This window comes from Chaetura pelagica, unplaced genomic scaffold, assembly GCF_000747805.2.
Source record: "Chaetura pelagica isolate M959 unplaced genomic scaffold, ChaPel_1.0 scaffold164, whole genome shotgun sequence".
NCBI classification, from domain to species: Eukaryota; Metazoa; Chordata; class Aves; order Apodiformes; family Apodidae; genus Chaetura; species Chaetura pelagica.
The window spans coordinates 884,598-900,111 of record NW_009952971.1 but is presented as its reverse complement, the minus strand read 5'-3'; the positions used below and the strand labels follow the sequence as shown (position 1 = coordinate 900,111).

The 15,514-nt window shown below is 38.8% G+C and overlaps 1 protein-coding gene across 1 annotated transcript in view; it reads left to right on the top strand.

Annotated features, from left to right (window-relative positions):
* NELL1 (NEL-like 1 (chicken)) overlaps window positions 1–15,514 on the top strand; it is a 281,278-nt gene that overhangs the window by 263,639 nt on the left and 2,125 nt on the right. The window contains exons 15-16 of the mRNA XM_009995858.1: window positions 7,204–7,397; window positions 13,730–13,906. Of these exons, the coding sequence (XP_009994160.1) occupies window positions 7,204–7,397; window positions 13,730–13,906 (371 nt within the window). The remainder of the gene's footprint in view (window positions 1–7,203; window positions 7,398–13,729; window positions 13,907–15,514) is intronic.

Genomic DNA, 15,514 nt, shown 5'->3' with positions numbered 1-15,514 from the left:
GGAACACAGCCTTTGCTACACTGATCTTCTCTAGCTGGTTTAGGTCAAAGATCTAAAGCTCAGGCAAAGACCCTCACATGGACAAGGTTCTGAATGGCCCATAGCTGAACTCAATTGCTGAAAAAGTCAGCCTGTCTTGCATGGCATCAGTATTCAAGGGAAGGGCACTTGGTTACCTCAGAGCAAAAAAGAGCCTCAAATGTTCTGTGGAGACTGGAGGGCTGAGTTTTGTGAAAACAAGCTGCCCTCATTTTGACCTGCTCAGCGTGCTGGAAGTTCATAAGGTGAGGTGCTCATCTTGCCATATGCAAGTTGTAGACAGGGTGGGAAATTAGAGAGGTTATTTTAACAAAGTAGCTTTTCTGAACCATCTGCTGCAGGATACCAGTGAGAAAGAGAACAAACCAGTTTAGATTATTTCATTATACTGGTTAATTAATTAAAAGTTAATTGAAAGATTCTGCCAACCCATGTTGGCAAAGAGATTTCATACCATGATGCTTATTTTCAAGTGCAACTAAGAAGTGGTTAAAATGACAGCTAGATAACACTTCACTTTCTAGCTTAAACTCTCCTGCACACTGACTTTCATCACACTGCAGAGCTTGTTTGCCTGGTGGAGGATTTAGAGTCAGGGCCAGTGCCATTCACTTGATTTCAGGTAGAAGAGGATTGTTCTGCTTAACAACAGCATTTTGTCCTGGTGTATTTCACAGACTGTATACTGAAATCCAAGTGTGTACCTGAGCTGCATTTGAACCATTGCCCTTCCATATGTTTTGAAATGTTTCTTCTGCCTCTCTGAAGAACATAACACGAAGAGCAATAAGTAGGCTAAGAACATAAGTAAAAAAGATTAAACCTTCCCCCACAAAATAATAATAATATCATGAAAATCATAAGGCAGTGGGAGGCAGCACCCAGCTCTGACAGATTCCCTGAAGCAGCTGGTTGCTTTTGCTGGGTGCATTTGTCTATCTCTTGGTTGACCTCCTTCCCCTCCGTTTGTATGTAGGTGGTCTTGGAGCTGAGTCATTGCTTCCAGTGTCTTTGCAGTGCTTGCAGAGCATTTTGAAAAATAACATCTATTTGAGAATTTTTTTGAGAAGTATCAGTGCTTCTAAAAGTTTTATTCTCATTGGCTAGGAGAAAACAGTGGAATTTGTCACTTGGCAAGGGACAAATGTGTAAATCAACGGGGAAGGTCATAATGTTGCACCAGAGCTTGGGTAATAAGGATATATGACTTAGCCAGACCACTTCAAGCTTGGGAAAACTCTTATTTCTTAAAATATCAACCAAAGGCAGGTTTGAAAAAGGAATCTATTTCCATAGCCGTGCTCTTATAGAAGATGTCATCTTCATAATATGATGGTGAGCAGGCTCAAATTAAGAGCGTGTAATTTAATTTCCAGAGGTAACATTTTTTATGAGGCACTAGCCTTTACAATATTGTTGTTAAGAATACTACTTGCAGACAAAAGGCAATTACTATACTAAGTCACTACCCAAGTTTGCTTGGCAATTCAAACTTGTATGCTATAGCTGCTGGGTGGTGAGTTATGTCTTTTTTTCTTCTTTAATAGGAGCATTGCTACGCTTCAAGGTAAACAAGTAAAAATACTTCATAGAGAACTATGAGCAATGATATGATTTATATCCCAATATTAACTACTATCTACTGATACCATATTGAAGCAACTGGCATACATTTGTTTCTCCCTGCACTAAGTACCTGTTGCCAAACACTGTTACCTCATCAGGTAATCATTGAGTGAAGTCTCATGACTCAATTTGCAATGAGAACATATAAGATTATCAGAACCAAGGCAGCAGTCCCTAGGAGTTATTGGTTTGTGTTTTTTTTTTCTTTTCTAAGAATCAGTGCAAATTTTGAAGAGAAGCTTAACACAGATTCTCCTCCACCAAAAAAAAACTCCACAAGATTCACCATGTATTTTGTCCTGGAAGATAGTGTAGCTAGACCTCACTGCAGGGTTAGAGTAGCTGCTGTGGGCAAAGGAAAGCTGGAAAACAGAAGAGCTCAGCAGCTAATGAGAATAAACTCCACAAGCGTTGGGCTCCCACAAAAGCTGGATGCAGCATTGCTTGGGAGTCAAGTCTGAAAGGGTTTCAAATCAATTGCCAAGGCTTTCATATTCTCCATAGTGTGCTGCAGATTAGAAAGCAAGAGAAAAGGAGGTTTCTTTGTTTATTTTACCCCCTTTCTCTGTCAAACAAAAAGCTAGACCCATCCTTTGAAAATCTTCCTCTGTGCCTGGGAACTGCTTTTCTATCAATCATTAGAGAATTGGTTAAGTAGAGAGGGAGATTTGCTGATGGTACAGAGTATCCAAGATGAACTTTAGAATCTGATGATTTACAACTCCTATTCTGCTCATCGACCTTCTTAAAGCTCATAATATCTGAGTCTACTTGTGGATTTTATCCTGCAAAATAATCTGGCTTACTTTCCGTGTAGTACGTTCAGATTCTTGCATTCTGAGATAAAGTTGTGTTACGTGTCTTCAAAGTGATCATATTTAGTCATTTCTGTATTTCTAGAAAGCATGAAGTCCTATATTCAGAATCTAATTTGTGATGCAATGTTCTTTAATAGACCACTGTGTCTCTACAGAACAAAAGTACTACCATAAAATGTTTTCTGACTAAAAATGAATCTGGTTAGTGATTTATTTATTTTTCAAAGATGAGTCCAAATCACTTTGATTTAGGAAGAAGGGAAACACATTAAGTGACAAGTTGCCTGTGAAAAATGATGTGTCAAAACAGTGTTTAGTTAACGTGTACACACATTGATTTGGGAGCCCAGCATACATTTTTCACGTTAACATTGTACTGTAATGGTTTAATGTACCATAACAGTTAAAATTAGCACATTAGGAGGATTCTTTCTTCTGCAACAGCCTATCATGATATTACAGAGCACCACACTGCATGACTTGCTTGCACACATTTATTAAGGTACTATAGAAAAGTCATACCATTAAAATCTGAATAGCCTTGAAAACTAAGAAATGAAGTAACTAGGGATTGGTTTACAATTTCAGTGAAACCAAGTTAATGAACTTATGTTGATATGTACAGTCATGCTTGTCTTCTACCCCATTCAAATAGAGTGGCCATGGGACCTCTCATAATATCTGAGGCAAATTACTTCTCGTTACAGCCAAAAAGGATGGAAAAGGCAATTGCATCTCAGGGGATTATTCTATTCCATTTTTATTCTGATTTCATGTCTGCCCGTGTTACCAAGCTATCTTTATGTACTTTGAGAGTATATTGGGAAATGAGCACATCTTAGGTGGTTTGTTTTCTTTCTTTTCCCAGTCACAAAATGTGACTTAGTTGCATTGTGGCTAGAATACATTTGATCAGGTACTTGTTGCCATACACTTGTTTAAAGAAGCACAGATTTGAGAGTGTTTGTAGAGTGAAGAGCTTGATTAGCTTTATGATAGTCCTGTGCAATGTTTGAGGTGGTATGTCACAGCAATCACCACTTTGCTGTTGACTATGTGTTATTGATACTAAATAGCATAGGGTGAGCATTCCAAGCAGGTTTCTGATTATAGTAATTTCCACTATATCCTGCTTTTCCTTCAAAAGGGGCTGTGTGGAGGGGGGTAGGGGGGTAAAGTTCTGCCACTTCTGCTTGCATTAATCAGTAGGTTTTGCCACAGATTATCTCAATGTAATGAATAAGATTGCAAAATCCCATTCCAGGTGTGAAAAGGTTGTTTTCAGAGGTTAACAGGATACATGGAAGAACTAATAGTCCCAAAAGTTCTTGTGCTATATACGGGAAAAGACTGGAGTCTCCTTGCTATTTCACATTTGAATTTGTCCACTGTTCTTCAAAGTTGCTTGATTTATACATGAATATTACATCTTCCTACCTACTGTTGTTATAATGGGAAATAAGATTTGTGTATGGTTTTGTCTTGCCCGTCATTAAATGTTCCGGTTTGGGGCCCAAAGCTTCTGAGAGCAGTTATGGAAAGGCAAACAAAACCTGAGGGGAGCATGGGGAATTTGAGCTGAACAAGGATTTGAATACATAAAAATAATCTATATGCCAGAGTCTTGTCCTACAAATTCCATATTCATGAGGAGTTTGGTTTGGACATGGTCAGAATTTTAAACTAGGCTAATTGTTCAACACCTTTGTAGTCACATTGATTCCAGTTAAGAGAAATTTTACACTAAGTATTTTCTTCCACATTTTGCATTATCATCTACATGCTGATCTCATGTTGCTATCAGCAAGTCCATTTGATCTCCATCAAACAGAAATACTTTCTTAAGCTAACTGGGAATTAATGATAGGGGAGCATTTGTCTCAAGTTTTTATCCTTTGCCACCCTGTCCCCAGTCTGGTTTGAGGCTGAAAGAGTGAAAGGGACAAAATCATGTTATGCTTATAACTGCTTTTCCTCAAGTTGCTGGGAACATTGGCTGTTTGTTCTGACTTTTAGAAAGGCAATCAGTGACAAGAAAAAAACTGCCAAAGGGATGTTCTCAGAAAATGAGCTCTATTAAAAGTTCAGTTGGAAACGAGTGCAGTGTCCAAGCCTTTTATATTTGATTAATGACTAAAACTTTTAAATAATAAATGCCATAAAATAATAAGAAACCATCATTTGCATAGAGAACGGGCGGGAAAAAAAATGAGCAAACTGAGTAGCAATTAGGAATTTTTGTTCATGCTATGTTACTCAGCTTTGCTTGATTGGTTTCTTTGTCAAGAAAGTTCCATTTACCAGTTTGGGCTGCTCTTAATGGGGCATCCTTTTTATGTGTTCTAAATGGAGAACAGCAGCAGCTGTACGTAAATAGGGTGTTCTTCCCTTTTGGATATATGTAACAGATTAAGTTGGCTTTGTGCAATGTGAACAGGTCTGTGCTGTGGAGGTTATGAATAATGTTAGTTTCTATAATTGCTAACATCTGGCTTTCCATAAATCTGTTAAATTACATGGAAACAGAATTAGATTTCTGTGTCATAAGTAAAGCAATTACATGGAACTCTTTTGGCAATATGGCTTTATATTCATATGTGAAATCCTTTTAGTTTTGAACTGTGGAAGCTACCCTTCTAATCTGCACTGTGGTCCTGCTACATTCAAAATATCTGCTATTCAAGGAGCCCTTAATGTAGTGGGGAAGAAAATATTGGTGATGCTTGGTGACATCACCAAATACTCAGTGAATGCTTCATTTATACCTTTGTCTTCAACATAAAATATGAATCAAAGTCTATTAAAAGAAAAATGGGCTATTTTAAATAATATTTTAAGTCTTTCAGTAGCTGTTTGTGTGTAATTTAGTGTGAAGGTGGTGAGACACTGGCACAGGTTGCCGAGGGAAGCTGTGGCTGCCCCATCCCAGGAAGTGTTCAAGGCCAGGTTGGATGGGGCTTTGAAAAACTTGATCTAGCAAGAGGTGTCCCTGCCCATGCAGGGAGTTGATACTAGATGATCTTTAAGGTCCCTTCCAACCCAAACCATTCTATGATTCTAAGATTCTATGAATTTATTTCATAGCCGTTCATTCATAGTTTTCTTCATGTCCCTCTTCATGGTTTTTACCTTCTGTGATACCCTGGCATTTGTTTAAAAATCAACTACAATTTTAATTTCTCTTAGTGCAGTGCCTTTTACACCACTGGTAGTGGATCTTCCAAGTACTGAGTGTTAAGTTATGCATTAGAGCAATAACAATACTTTTTGGCAGTTAAGTCTGTCAAGGCAACAAAATACACCTTTTTTTTAGGGAAGTCTGAGCACCAAGCCATCTAATTGTGCTATTAGGCCACTGCAAAAGTCCCTGACAAAGAACTGGCCCACAGGTTAGCCCAGGATTTAAGCCCTTCTGCAGTGTATTTGCCTCTAGCTTCCCTTTGGGTCTATAAGCTGAAGGAGGAACAGCCATTTTCTGGCAGTCCAAGCCCCCAGCTCAGTTGTGCAGTTTGATTTTCCATTTGGTCAAATCCAGGGGCCCTTCCACATTTCCACTTGCCCTTGCAGTACTTTTGAATTGAAATAAAGAATTTTAGTAACAGAAGGAATTTAATGCGTTGATTGTTTCAGGGAGTTTCCTTCAGCAGACTGAGAGAATTGTTAGTGTTTTTTTTTTCATTTCTGGTTTCCTGAGGACTTGTGAACTCATTACACTTGTCCAAAGAGTAGGGCAACTGGTCATCACATCCCACCTAAATTAGAGAGGAATTTAGAATTGTCAGGTAATATTGAACAGTTACAGCAGTAAGGTAATGTTACCTGATCAGTGTGATGGTTCCTTGTTGTAATTTCTGAATTCATACAGTAATATTCTGAAATTTGAGTGACAGAAGCCATCACTGGATTTTCTTCTTCAGCCTTCCTCCCACCGTTTACTGGTGCCTTATGTGGACAGTCTGTCAATATATTGTTTAAGAACAGTCCAAAGTAATTTTCTGAAAAAAATACCTGGTTTTAACCATGCACTTAAAAATCTCATGGATTTTGCTGCAAGAAAAAGAATGCTGCATTAAGCCCCTACATAAATTCATATTGCAGAATTATATTTTACCCTCTAAAAGTAATTTTAATGGGATACTGTAATTCACTTTTCTCTAGGGTATAATATTTATCTTTTGTTACTTCTTCATGTCATTGCTAAATCATACTTTTCCTGCCAAGCTTTGTTCGAAGAGTTATTTCCATTTCTTTTTTTCTTTTGTTCTTTTTGTTTTTTTTAGAATTCACTTACATCTTCCAGCAATGGGAAAAGGATGCAACTGACTGCTCTTAGGTTGGGAAATGCTGGTCATGCTAGGATGCTAGGAACTTACGAAGAACAGTGCACTTCTGTTTTGTTTTAAAATCCAGAACAGAGAGTGGGCTGATTGACAGAAAGTCACTGATTGTTTCCAGACACTGGGAAAACATTATACACCCTTGTCTGACTGTTCAAATTCATCATTGATACACAGTCCCAACAAACAAATACTGAAGAGTAACCTAAAAAAATATTAAAATAAATAAATGTTTAAAGTCTAGCAAGTAAATATGGAAGAGATCAGAAAGAAGGCACCCTCTTCCACCTTGAAAGCAGATGTGCAAGAATTACTTAATACAGACATAAAATTTGCCCTGTGAAAGAAAATGTCCAAAGCATTATAAACCTGCTGTTTTGCAGATATTGATGAGTGTGCCTTAAAGACCCACACCTGTTGGAACGATTCAGCCTGTGTGAACCTGGCAGGAGGGTTTGATTGCCTTTGTCCATCTGGACCATCTTGCACTGGAGACTGTCCCCATGAAGGCGGCTTCAAGCGGAACGGGCAGGTGTGGACCTTGAGGGACGACAGATGCTCCGTTTGCTCCTGCAAGGTGAGATCCCTCTGGGATGAGTTTCAGGAGTCCCTAATTCTCTGGGCTCATGTCAGAAAGCAAACATTACAGTGTCCGTGGTGTGGGCAAAAGTCCTAGCCTAAGTCCAGGGTCTCCCATGCATCTCTCAGACAAATACTTTGGGCAGCCATCTTCCTGTTGCTGGTGTTTCCCTTTAGTTGTAATAGATGTCAATGAGCTGGGTGAGAAGGAAGGCCTGACCATGAGTCAGAAGTTGGAGGACTTAGCAGCAGGCACTTAATATGAGGGAAGTGAAGAGGTTGAAGGCCAGCTTTCTTCTCATCCTAGCTTGGCTGTGTTGGCAGCTGTCCCACTTAAGCAGTGCAGTTATCCCTGCACCTTTGGAGAAGCCAGGCGTAGTATAAGTAGCTATAGTTTAGAGTTAACACTTAGATCAGTTTGTTTTGTTCTGTTTTTCCCCCCTGGAAAATATCAGCTCTTTCTGATTGTGGTAATCAAGAGAAAAGAACAAATGACTCTGCTTTCTTTATTTTCACTAGTGCTGCTGCTGAAATGAGAAGAATTTTAGAAATGCACCAATCTGAGATAATGGTTGGTCTTTTGAGGCCACTTTGACCTGGTGTTTTCCCAGCATTGGTAAAGCTGTCCTCAGACACAGCAGAGCACTTGGCCCTTGTGTAAGTCTAAATAAATTGAGATTTTGGCCACTGTGAAAGCTGAACATAGAGCATGGGAAGTGAGCTGTCAGTCTCCATGTCTTAATGCTGATGAGCCAGAGAAGCACTGAAGGGTTTGGGAGGGACAAAGGGGAAGATTGTTAGTATAGCAGAAGTGAAAATCAAGACTTTAGAGTGAAAAGAACCGGCAAAGTACACTGCTGTTTTGGGCTCAGAAGGGAGTATGTTCTTGTTAGTTGCTATTTTTTTTATTTCAAGTAGCCTCAAGCTCCCTAAAACTCCTCCCTTCAGAAACTGAAGTGTACAACTCCACTGAATATATATCAAGCTTTTATTGTGATCTTGGGGAACTAGCTGGCTTATGAAGGGATTTCCAGTCAATAGAATAAACAATTTAATATATGTGAAGACATCTGGTCTGCCTTTGCAGAATTGTAACTATTAGTATTTCCATTTTAGATTGCTTGTAATTTGTTTTATTTGACATTTCTCATCACACTTATATCTTATGTTGAATTTTCTTATTAGTATACAGGATGATTAACTAGTACAGAGATATTTTAAACTAAGCCTGGTACTGTTTGTTGTTATGACTTTTCCTTTATATCTTCCTCACTTTCCAATATTTTCCTCTGTGAATTAACATTTGCATTTGATGTCACTGCAGTAGCTGCCTTGTTTCAAGGGCCAAATTCCTTTCTATTAACAGGGAGAACAAGGAGAGTTCCTCCTTTATTGTATCTCAGGCAGAATGTGAAGTCTTCCCTGTGTGTTTGTTGAAGCATATTTTTATAAACTGTGACAGGTTCCAATACACCAGACTACATCTCAGTCCTGCTGCAGGACTCTATCCTTCTCGTGCAGTTGCACGGAGAGCTGGCCCCATTTGACCTTCTTGCAGCCCACTCAGTTTTCTGTGAGGAAAAGGGCAGAGTGTAACTAAATAACTCCTTATACCTCTAACTTTGAAATGATCCTACTCACTTGTTTTATCTAGAAGACAAACCAGCATTTTGCATGTAAAATAATATCTTTTTCTTTCAGCTTTTCTTTTGTTATGGTTACTTTGGGAAAGGTCAGATGGATATATTTTGTGCAGTGACTGGATCCCATCTTGAAAATATTTTAACTTAAATGCTGGTGCAAAGGAAATGAAATACCTTGCTTAACATTGAAGTTCATTACGGTTACTTGTGGAGTAGGATTCAGTGGGATATGATAAATTATGTTCATTCAGTTGTATAATGAACCAAATTGTTATCATTGAAGCACAGGGATTATTTCTGTGTTTGATCAGACCCTATGTCTTCAAAATATTCTTGTCCATCTGAATGAATATAAAGTTAACAGAAACAAATTCTCAAAGCCATTAATACAGTACCTTAAATGTATTTAATGTGTCTTCTATAAGTATCTTCCTGAATTTGTGTGGATTTAATACACAATTAAATTTAAAGGTGGTGGAAATCTGAAGGGTGGTGGGGAGCTCTTGTTCTCTCCCACAAAAAAACTAAGCCTGGCTGTACAGTCTGGCTGTATCAGGCTTTTAAGTTGTTCCTCTAATTAAGACAACCCCCCATTCCCTGTATAAAAAAAAGCCTGGGGATAAGTACATCACTGGGAACAGGGGGATGTGCCAAGGTGAAGTCTGCTCCTGAGGGTGAGAATGCTTTGGTGTTTCTGGCTTCTGCAGGGTCTGATTTCTGTCCAAATTGTCAATTCTGGAAACTTGAATCACCATTTACAGTGATTCCCTTGTGTGGCAGTTTTTCCTTTGGTAAGAACAATTTTGTGTTCATACCACTGATACTTAGGAAGCATGTAGAAGTCATTTGGTAAGGAAAGCAGAGAGGGCAAGGTACTAATAAGATGCTATAGGTTATTACCAAAAGAAAGTTAGATGCTTTCTGTATATGTCTCATTTTTCCTGTATATTCTCAATGCTGCTGTTGCAAAGATGCAAGTGAAGTGTAGCTTAAGAGGCTTCGTGTCACTGCAGTATAGGGATAAAAATGTTTTTTGAAAGGCATGGAACTAATGAAGTTGTAGATAAAACACAGATGCTTAAGGAATAGAGAGAGAAGCAGTGTATTATGATTTCTAAAAGGTCTCTGGCAAAATCATCAAGCTTTATCAGTGTTCTGAAATACAGAGATTAAAGGCAATGTAAAAGGTTAGCTGCTCCCTAGAGGTAACAGCACGGGAGCTGAGAGAAGCACAGAGCTACCAGCGCTGTCACCAGCTGGGAAGGGAATTTGAAAACTAATCTTGAAAGCTTGGAAACAGAATTAGAGCTAAGCAGACAGGTTATTGTTAGCCATTATTAATCAGCACTCCATTATGGAGAGAAGAGGAGCTGGATATTTGAGGGTGTCGGGTTGCTCAGATGCCTGGTGCTGGAGCTGGTCAGCCCGGCCAATGTGCTGAGCTGCTACTTGACATCTACCCTCAGCAAGGGGTGGAAGATGGTTGTGCTTTCCCACCTGCAAGAATGGAGATTTAGTAATAACTTTCCATCAGGGAAGGCTTTATTTTCTTTCACCACTCACTGAAAGGAGAGGATGACTTTTTTGGGGTTTTTTTTTGGGAAAAGGGTTGCATCTGGACCTGGCCGGACCTATGCCTAAGGATATGGGCCCCTGCCAGTCTTCCTTACCTTGTGATTTAGTCAAACTGCTGAGTAAGGAAATAGAGTTTATTTATTCCTTGTCTCACAGCTAAAGCAGCAAACTAGCCATAAGCAGAGAACCCTTAGTTATCTTCATTTGATACAAAACCAAATAAGGACTGTAGGGCAATCCAGTCTTATGCCCTGTGGTTGGCAAAAGCAGTTCAGATCCATGTTGACTTAGCATGTTTTCTACATTTCCATATCCTCTGTTGTCTTTAGCTTTCCTTGTTAGGCATAAGAAATATTTTGAATCATTCTTGAAGCGTTCTAATCAATTCAAAACTACAATGAAATGCATCAGTGGCACTGACGTGGGTACTGTGATTCTCTGATGCTGATTTTGTATATTTTGTACATTTTGTATATTTTGTGCATTGTGGCCAAGAGTGGCTTAGCTGAAAAACAAAACCCAACTCAGATTCCTACATCAAGATACAAACAGAAGAACCTCCCATGTTATGCACTGTGGTTATGGCACTTTTTATCTCTGTGACAAAGACATCCTGGGCTTCTATCACCATCACCCTTTTTTGTAATCACTTTTAAAAAAGGATCAAGAGGAAATTAATTCCCTTACTTTCCTAGGTATCCCTTTATTTGGGGGCAATAAAAACAAACAAACAAACAAAAACCCTTTTTCTTCTCACATCAGACACAAATTTATAGACTGAGAACAAAGTTCTGATGAGAATATGGGAAAACTGCAGTGAGGTGAGTGGTGTTGTTTTAGGAGTTGTACGGTTGTCATCAAAAGCAGAATATAGGTTCATTCCTCTCACAGCTCTACCTTCAAATTGGCTGCAGAGGATGCTTTGCTTGCATAAGGACTAATCCAAGAACTGGCATTGAATGCAAAATGATTCTTTTCAATAATTTCTGTATTATTAACTGTGATTTCAGTTCCCAGTCTACATGTGGCATATCAGTATGGTGGCTCACCTACAGTGAGGGGTATAATTTCAAATATGATAGTCCATCTAATTTTCATAACTAGAATTATAATAAATTTGTTTTTCTCTGATGCAAAAATAATTTATCTTTTTCTCTTTACATATTGAAGCAATTCTTCTGTTTATCTCAAACATTTCTGTTTAATGATCTTCAACAAAATGAGCTATCCAATACTGTAAGCAAATATTTAGCAAAATCCTATTTTGGAAAGGCTATGGAATACAGACTGTCTTTAATACATTAACAGAATTATAATGGATGATGACATGTCCATTTAGCTTTACAATGGTCTACAGTAGGTCCAACTGTGGAACAGAACCAGTGTTGAATTCAGAGTAAAACATTATTAGTGCCACTGTGATTTTGCTGTATTGTTCTCCTATGAAGTTAAAGGGAACACCTTCATACCATCTGTTTATTAAAGTTATTTTCTTCACAGTGATACAATCAGTCAAAGTAGTGCTAAACAAATATTGTATGTATTAGAGTGGCAACTGCTTGAAGAGTTTGTTGATGTAACCAATGAGATATGAAATTGCTTCACTATATTTTTTCTGAGGTACTGATTTCTTTTAAATTCAATTATTTGGAGACAAGAAACAGTATTGTGGGAAGTTGTGGATTCCCCCTCCTTGGAAGTGTTCAAGGCCAGGTTGCATGAGGCTCTGAGCAACCTGATCTAGTGGGAGGTGTTTCTGCCCAGCGAGGGGGGTTGGAGCTAGATGATCTCTGAGGTCTCTTCCAACCTAAACCATTCCATGATTTTATGATTCTCAGATTCAGACAGTATTGGATCCATGCACTGATAGAAACTAGGACAATACTGGAACTTGAGGTACTTCTTACAACTGGCAGGATCCAGTCCTTGTTGCTGGTAGCACCGAGTACATTAAGAACTTGATCTTTCCCGATAAGCCAAAGCTGTGCCCTTTGTTCTTGTACCCTGTGACCTTACCCGTGCTGCTGCCTGGCAGTCTGGGGCTGACAGCAGGGCAATGTATCCTCCTTGCAGGACGGGCGGGTTTTCTGCCGGAGAACAGCCTAATTTCAAATATGATAGTCCATCTAATTTTCATAACTAGAATTATAATAAATTTGTTTTTCTCTGATGCAAAAATAATTTATCTTTTTCTCTTTACATATTGAAGCAATTCTTCTGTTTATCTCAAACATTTCTGTTTAATGATCTTCAACAAAATGAGCTATCCAATACTGTAAGCAAATATTTAGCAAAATCCTATTTTGGAAAGGCTATGGAATACAGACTGTCTTTAATACATTAACAGAATTATAATGGATGATGACATGTCCATTTAGCTTTACAATGGTCTACAGTAGGTCCAACTGTGGAACAGAACCAGTGTTGAATTCAGAGTAAAACATTATTAGTGCCACTGTGATTTTGCTGTATTGTTCTCCTATGAAGTTAAAGGGAACACCTTCATACCATCTGTTTATTAAAGTTATTTTCTTCACAGTGATACAATCAGTCAAAGTAGTGCTAAACAAATATTGTATGTATTAGAGTGGCAACTGCTTGAAGAGTTTGTTGATGTAACCAATGAGATATGAAATTGCTTCACTATATTTTTTCTGAGGTACTGATTTCTTTTAAATTCAATTATTTGGAGACAAGAAACAGTATTGTGGGAAGTTGTGGATTCCCCCTCCTTGGAAGTGTTCAAGGCCAGGTTGCATGAGGCTCTGAGCAACCTGATCTAGTGGGAGGTGTTTCTGCCCAGCGAGGGGGGTTGGAGCTAGATGATCTCTGAGGTCTCTTCCAACCTAAACCATTCCATGATTTTATGATTCTCAGATTCAGACAGTATTGGATCCATGCACTGATAGAAACTAGGACAATACTGGAACTTGAGGTACTTCTTACAACTGGCAGGATCCAGTCCTTGTTGCTGGTAGCACCGAGTACATTAAGAACTTGATCTTTCCCGATAAGCCAAAGCTGTGCCCTTTGTTCTTGTACCCTGTGACCTTACCCGTGCTGCTGCCTGGCAGTCTGGGGCTGACAGCAGGGCAATGTATCCTCCTTGCAGGACGGGCGGGTTTTCTGCCGGAGAACAGCCTGTGACTGTGGGAACCCCAGCGCTGACCTCTTCTGCTGCCCGGAGTGCGACACCCGCGTCACCAGCCAGTGCCTCGACCAAACCGGGCACAAGCTCTACCGCAGCGGGGACAACTGGACCTACAGCTGCCAGCAGTGCCGCTGCCTGGTATGGGTAAAGTCTTTCAGAGGGGAATGAGAAAATGGGGATTGTGATTTTTAGCAAAGCGTACCTGGAAGGAGGCTCTTGGCTCCCTGTTCACCTGCTTTCAGACTAGGAATGATGATAAAGCACTTACAGAGAACTGAAACCTCCACCATCAGTTCTCCTCTGACTGTTGAATAAGTAGGTCTAATGAACAAAATTAAAAGCTTGGAAACCTCAATACTGTATTAACTTCAGCATCAATCTACTTTTGAGAAGTTGATTAAGGTCAGCTAATCTTTAAATGACTTTTTACTCTATTTTTTAATTTTTTGTTTCACGTGGAATGGATTTGGTTGGAGGGGTTTCAGCTTTTAATTACATCAACTGTTGTACCTGTCTTATCAAAATGGACAATGCAGTGGTTTTTTTTCATTCAGCAAATGCTGGAAGAACAGAGTGCCAGTGCCACATGCTGAATTAGCAAAGCTAACAACAACAAAAAAAAGAAAGATAAAGAAAACTGAAATTGCTACACAAACATGCAAAATAAAGAACATTTATTTTCTCATTGGGCAGTGTAGATTATTTCTCTAAAGTTCAATTTTTGCACAAATATGCTCATAGTGCAGTAATGAACTCCATTAAAATTATCAGCCTTCTATTTGTAGCCATCTGTATAACATTGTCTTTATATATGATATTAATCAAGAGGTGTCTGAACATCAGGAAACAAATTACATTCAAAGCTAAGTTACTGTTAAGAGAATTATCCATATTGTACAGCAGTAAGTATTGTATTTTCTATTCTCCTAAGATAGTTTTTGTAATGGTTGCAAGAAACCTCAGTAGCCATCAGCAATAGCAAACATTAGATGTGACACATTTTACAAGGGATACTGAGTTTGTGGTTAGCAGTTCTTTGCCTAATTTTATGATGGGGTTAACAAGCATGCAGAGCTAAAAGACAGTGATGCACTAAATCAGTGCTATATGTGAGGGTCTGGGCAATGTGTGACGTTACCAACACCTGAAGTGCTTACAGAGAAGCAGAATGCAAGTGATTGGAGCCCTTTGCAGGTTAAGTTTTGACACATGGATCCTACAGCAATGCTCTACAGAAGTGACCTGATGATTCTCGGTTCTGCATGTTTCTACCTCCTAAACTGCTTTTTTTTTTTTACAAGGCTAAATAATGAAGTAAAATGACTTAGTGGAACATACCTGGTATTACTCTACAATTTCTGTAGAGGTTGACAGTAAAATCAATTTTGGCTGTTGCTAGTTAGATCAATATTCAATACTTCCTGACCATACTAACCTACACCTATCTGCAGTGTTTCTTTTCTGTTTAAGCAGTTGCTATGATCCTGCAGAGATCTTTATGTGACCAAGTGTAGAAAGAGGGAATAAGCCTGCAAGGCAATCACTAGAAAAATATTAATTTATGGAAAATATTGGAACCTGGTATTAAATGCTGCCTTTAAAAACCTCAGAGAACTTAAGTTCTCCTCTTACAGTGATGGCAGTGTTTTTGTTTAGTCAAATGATAATTTGCTCCATTGAAGAAACTCCAGGTCAGTATTCAAATATGCGTTTATATGATCAACCAAACTGAGAGCTGATCTATTA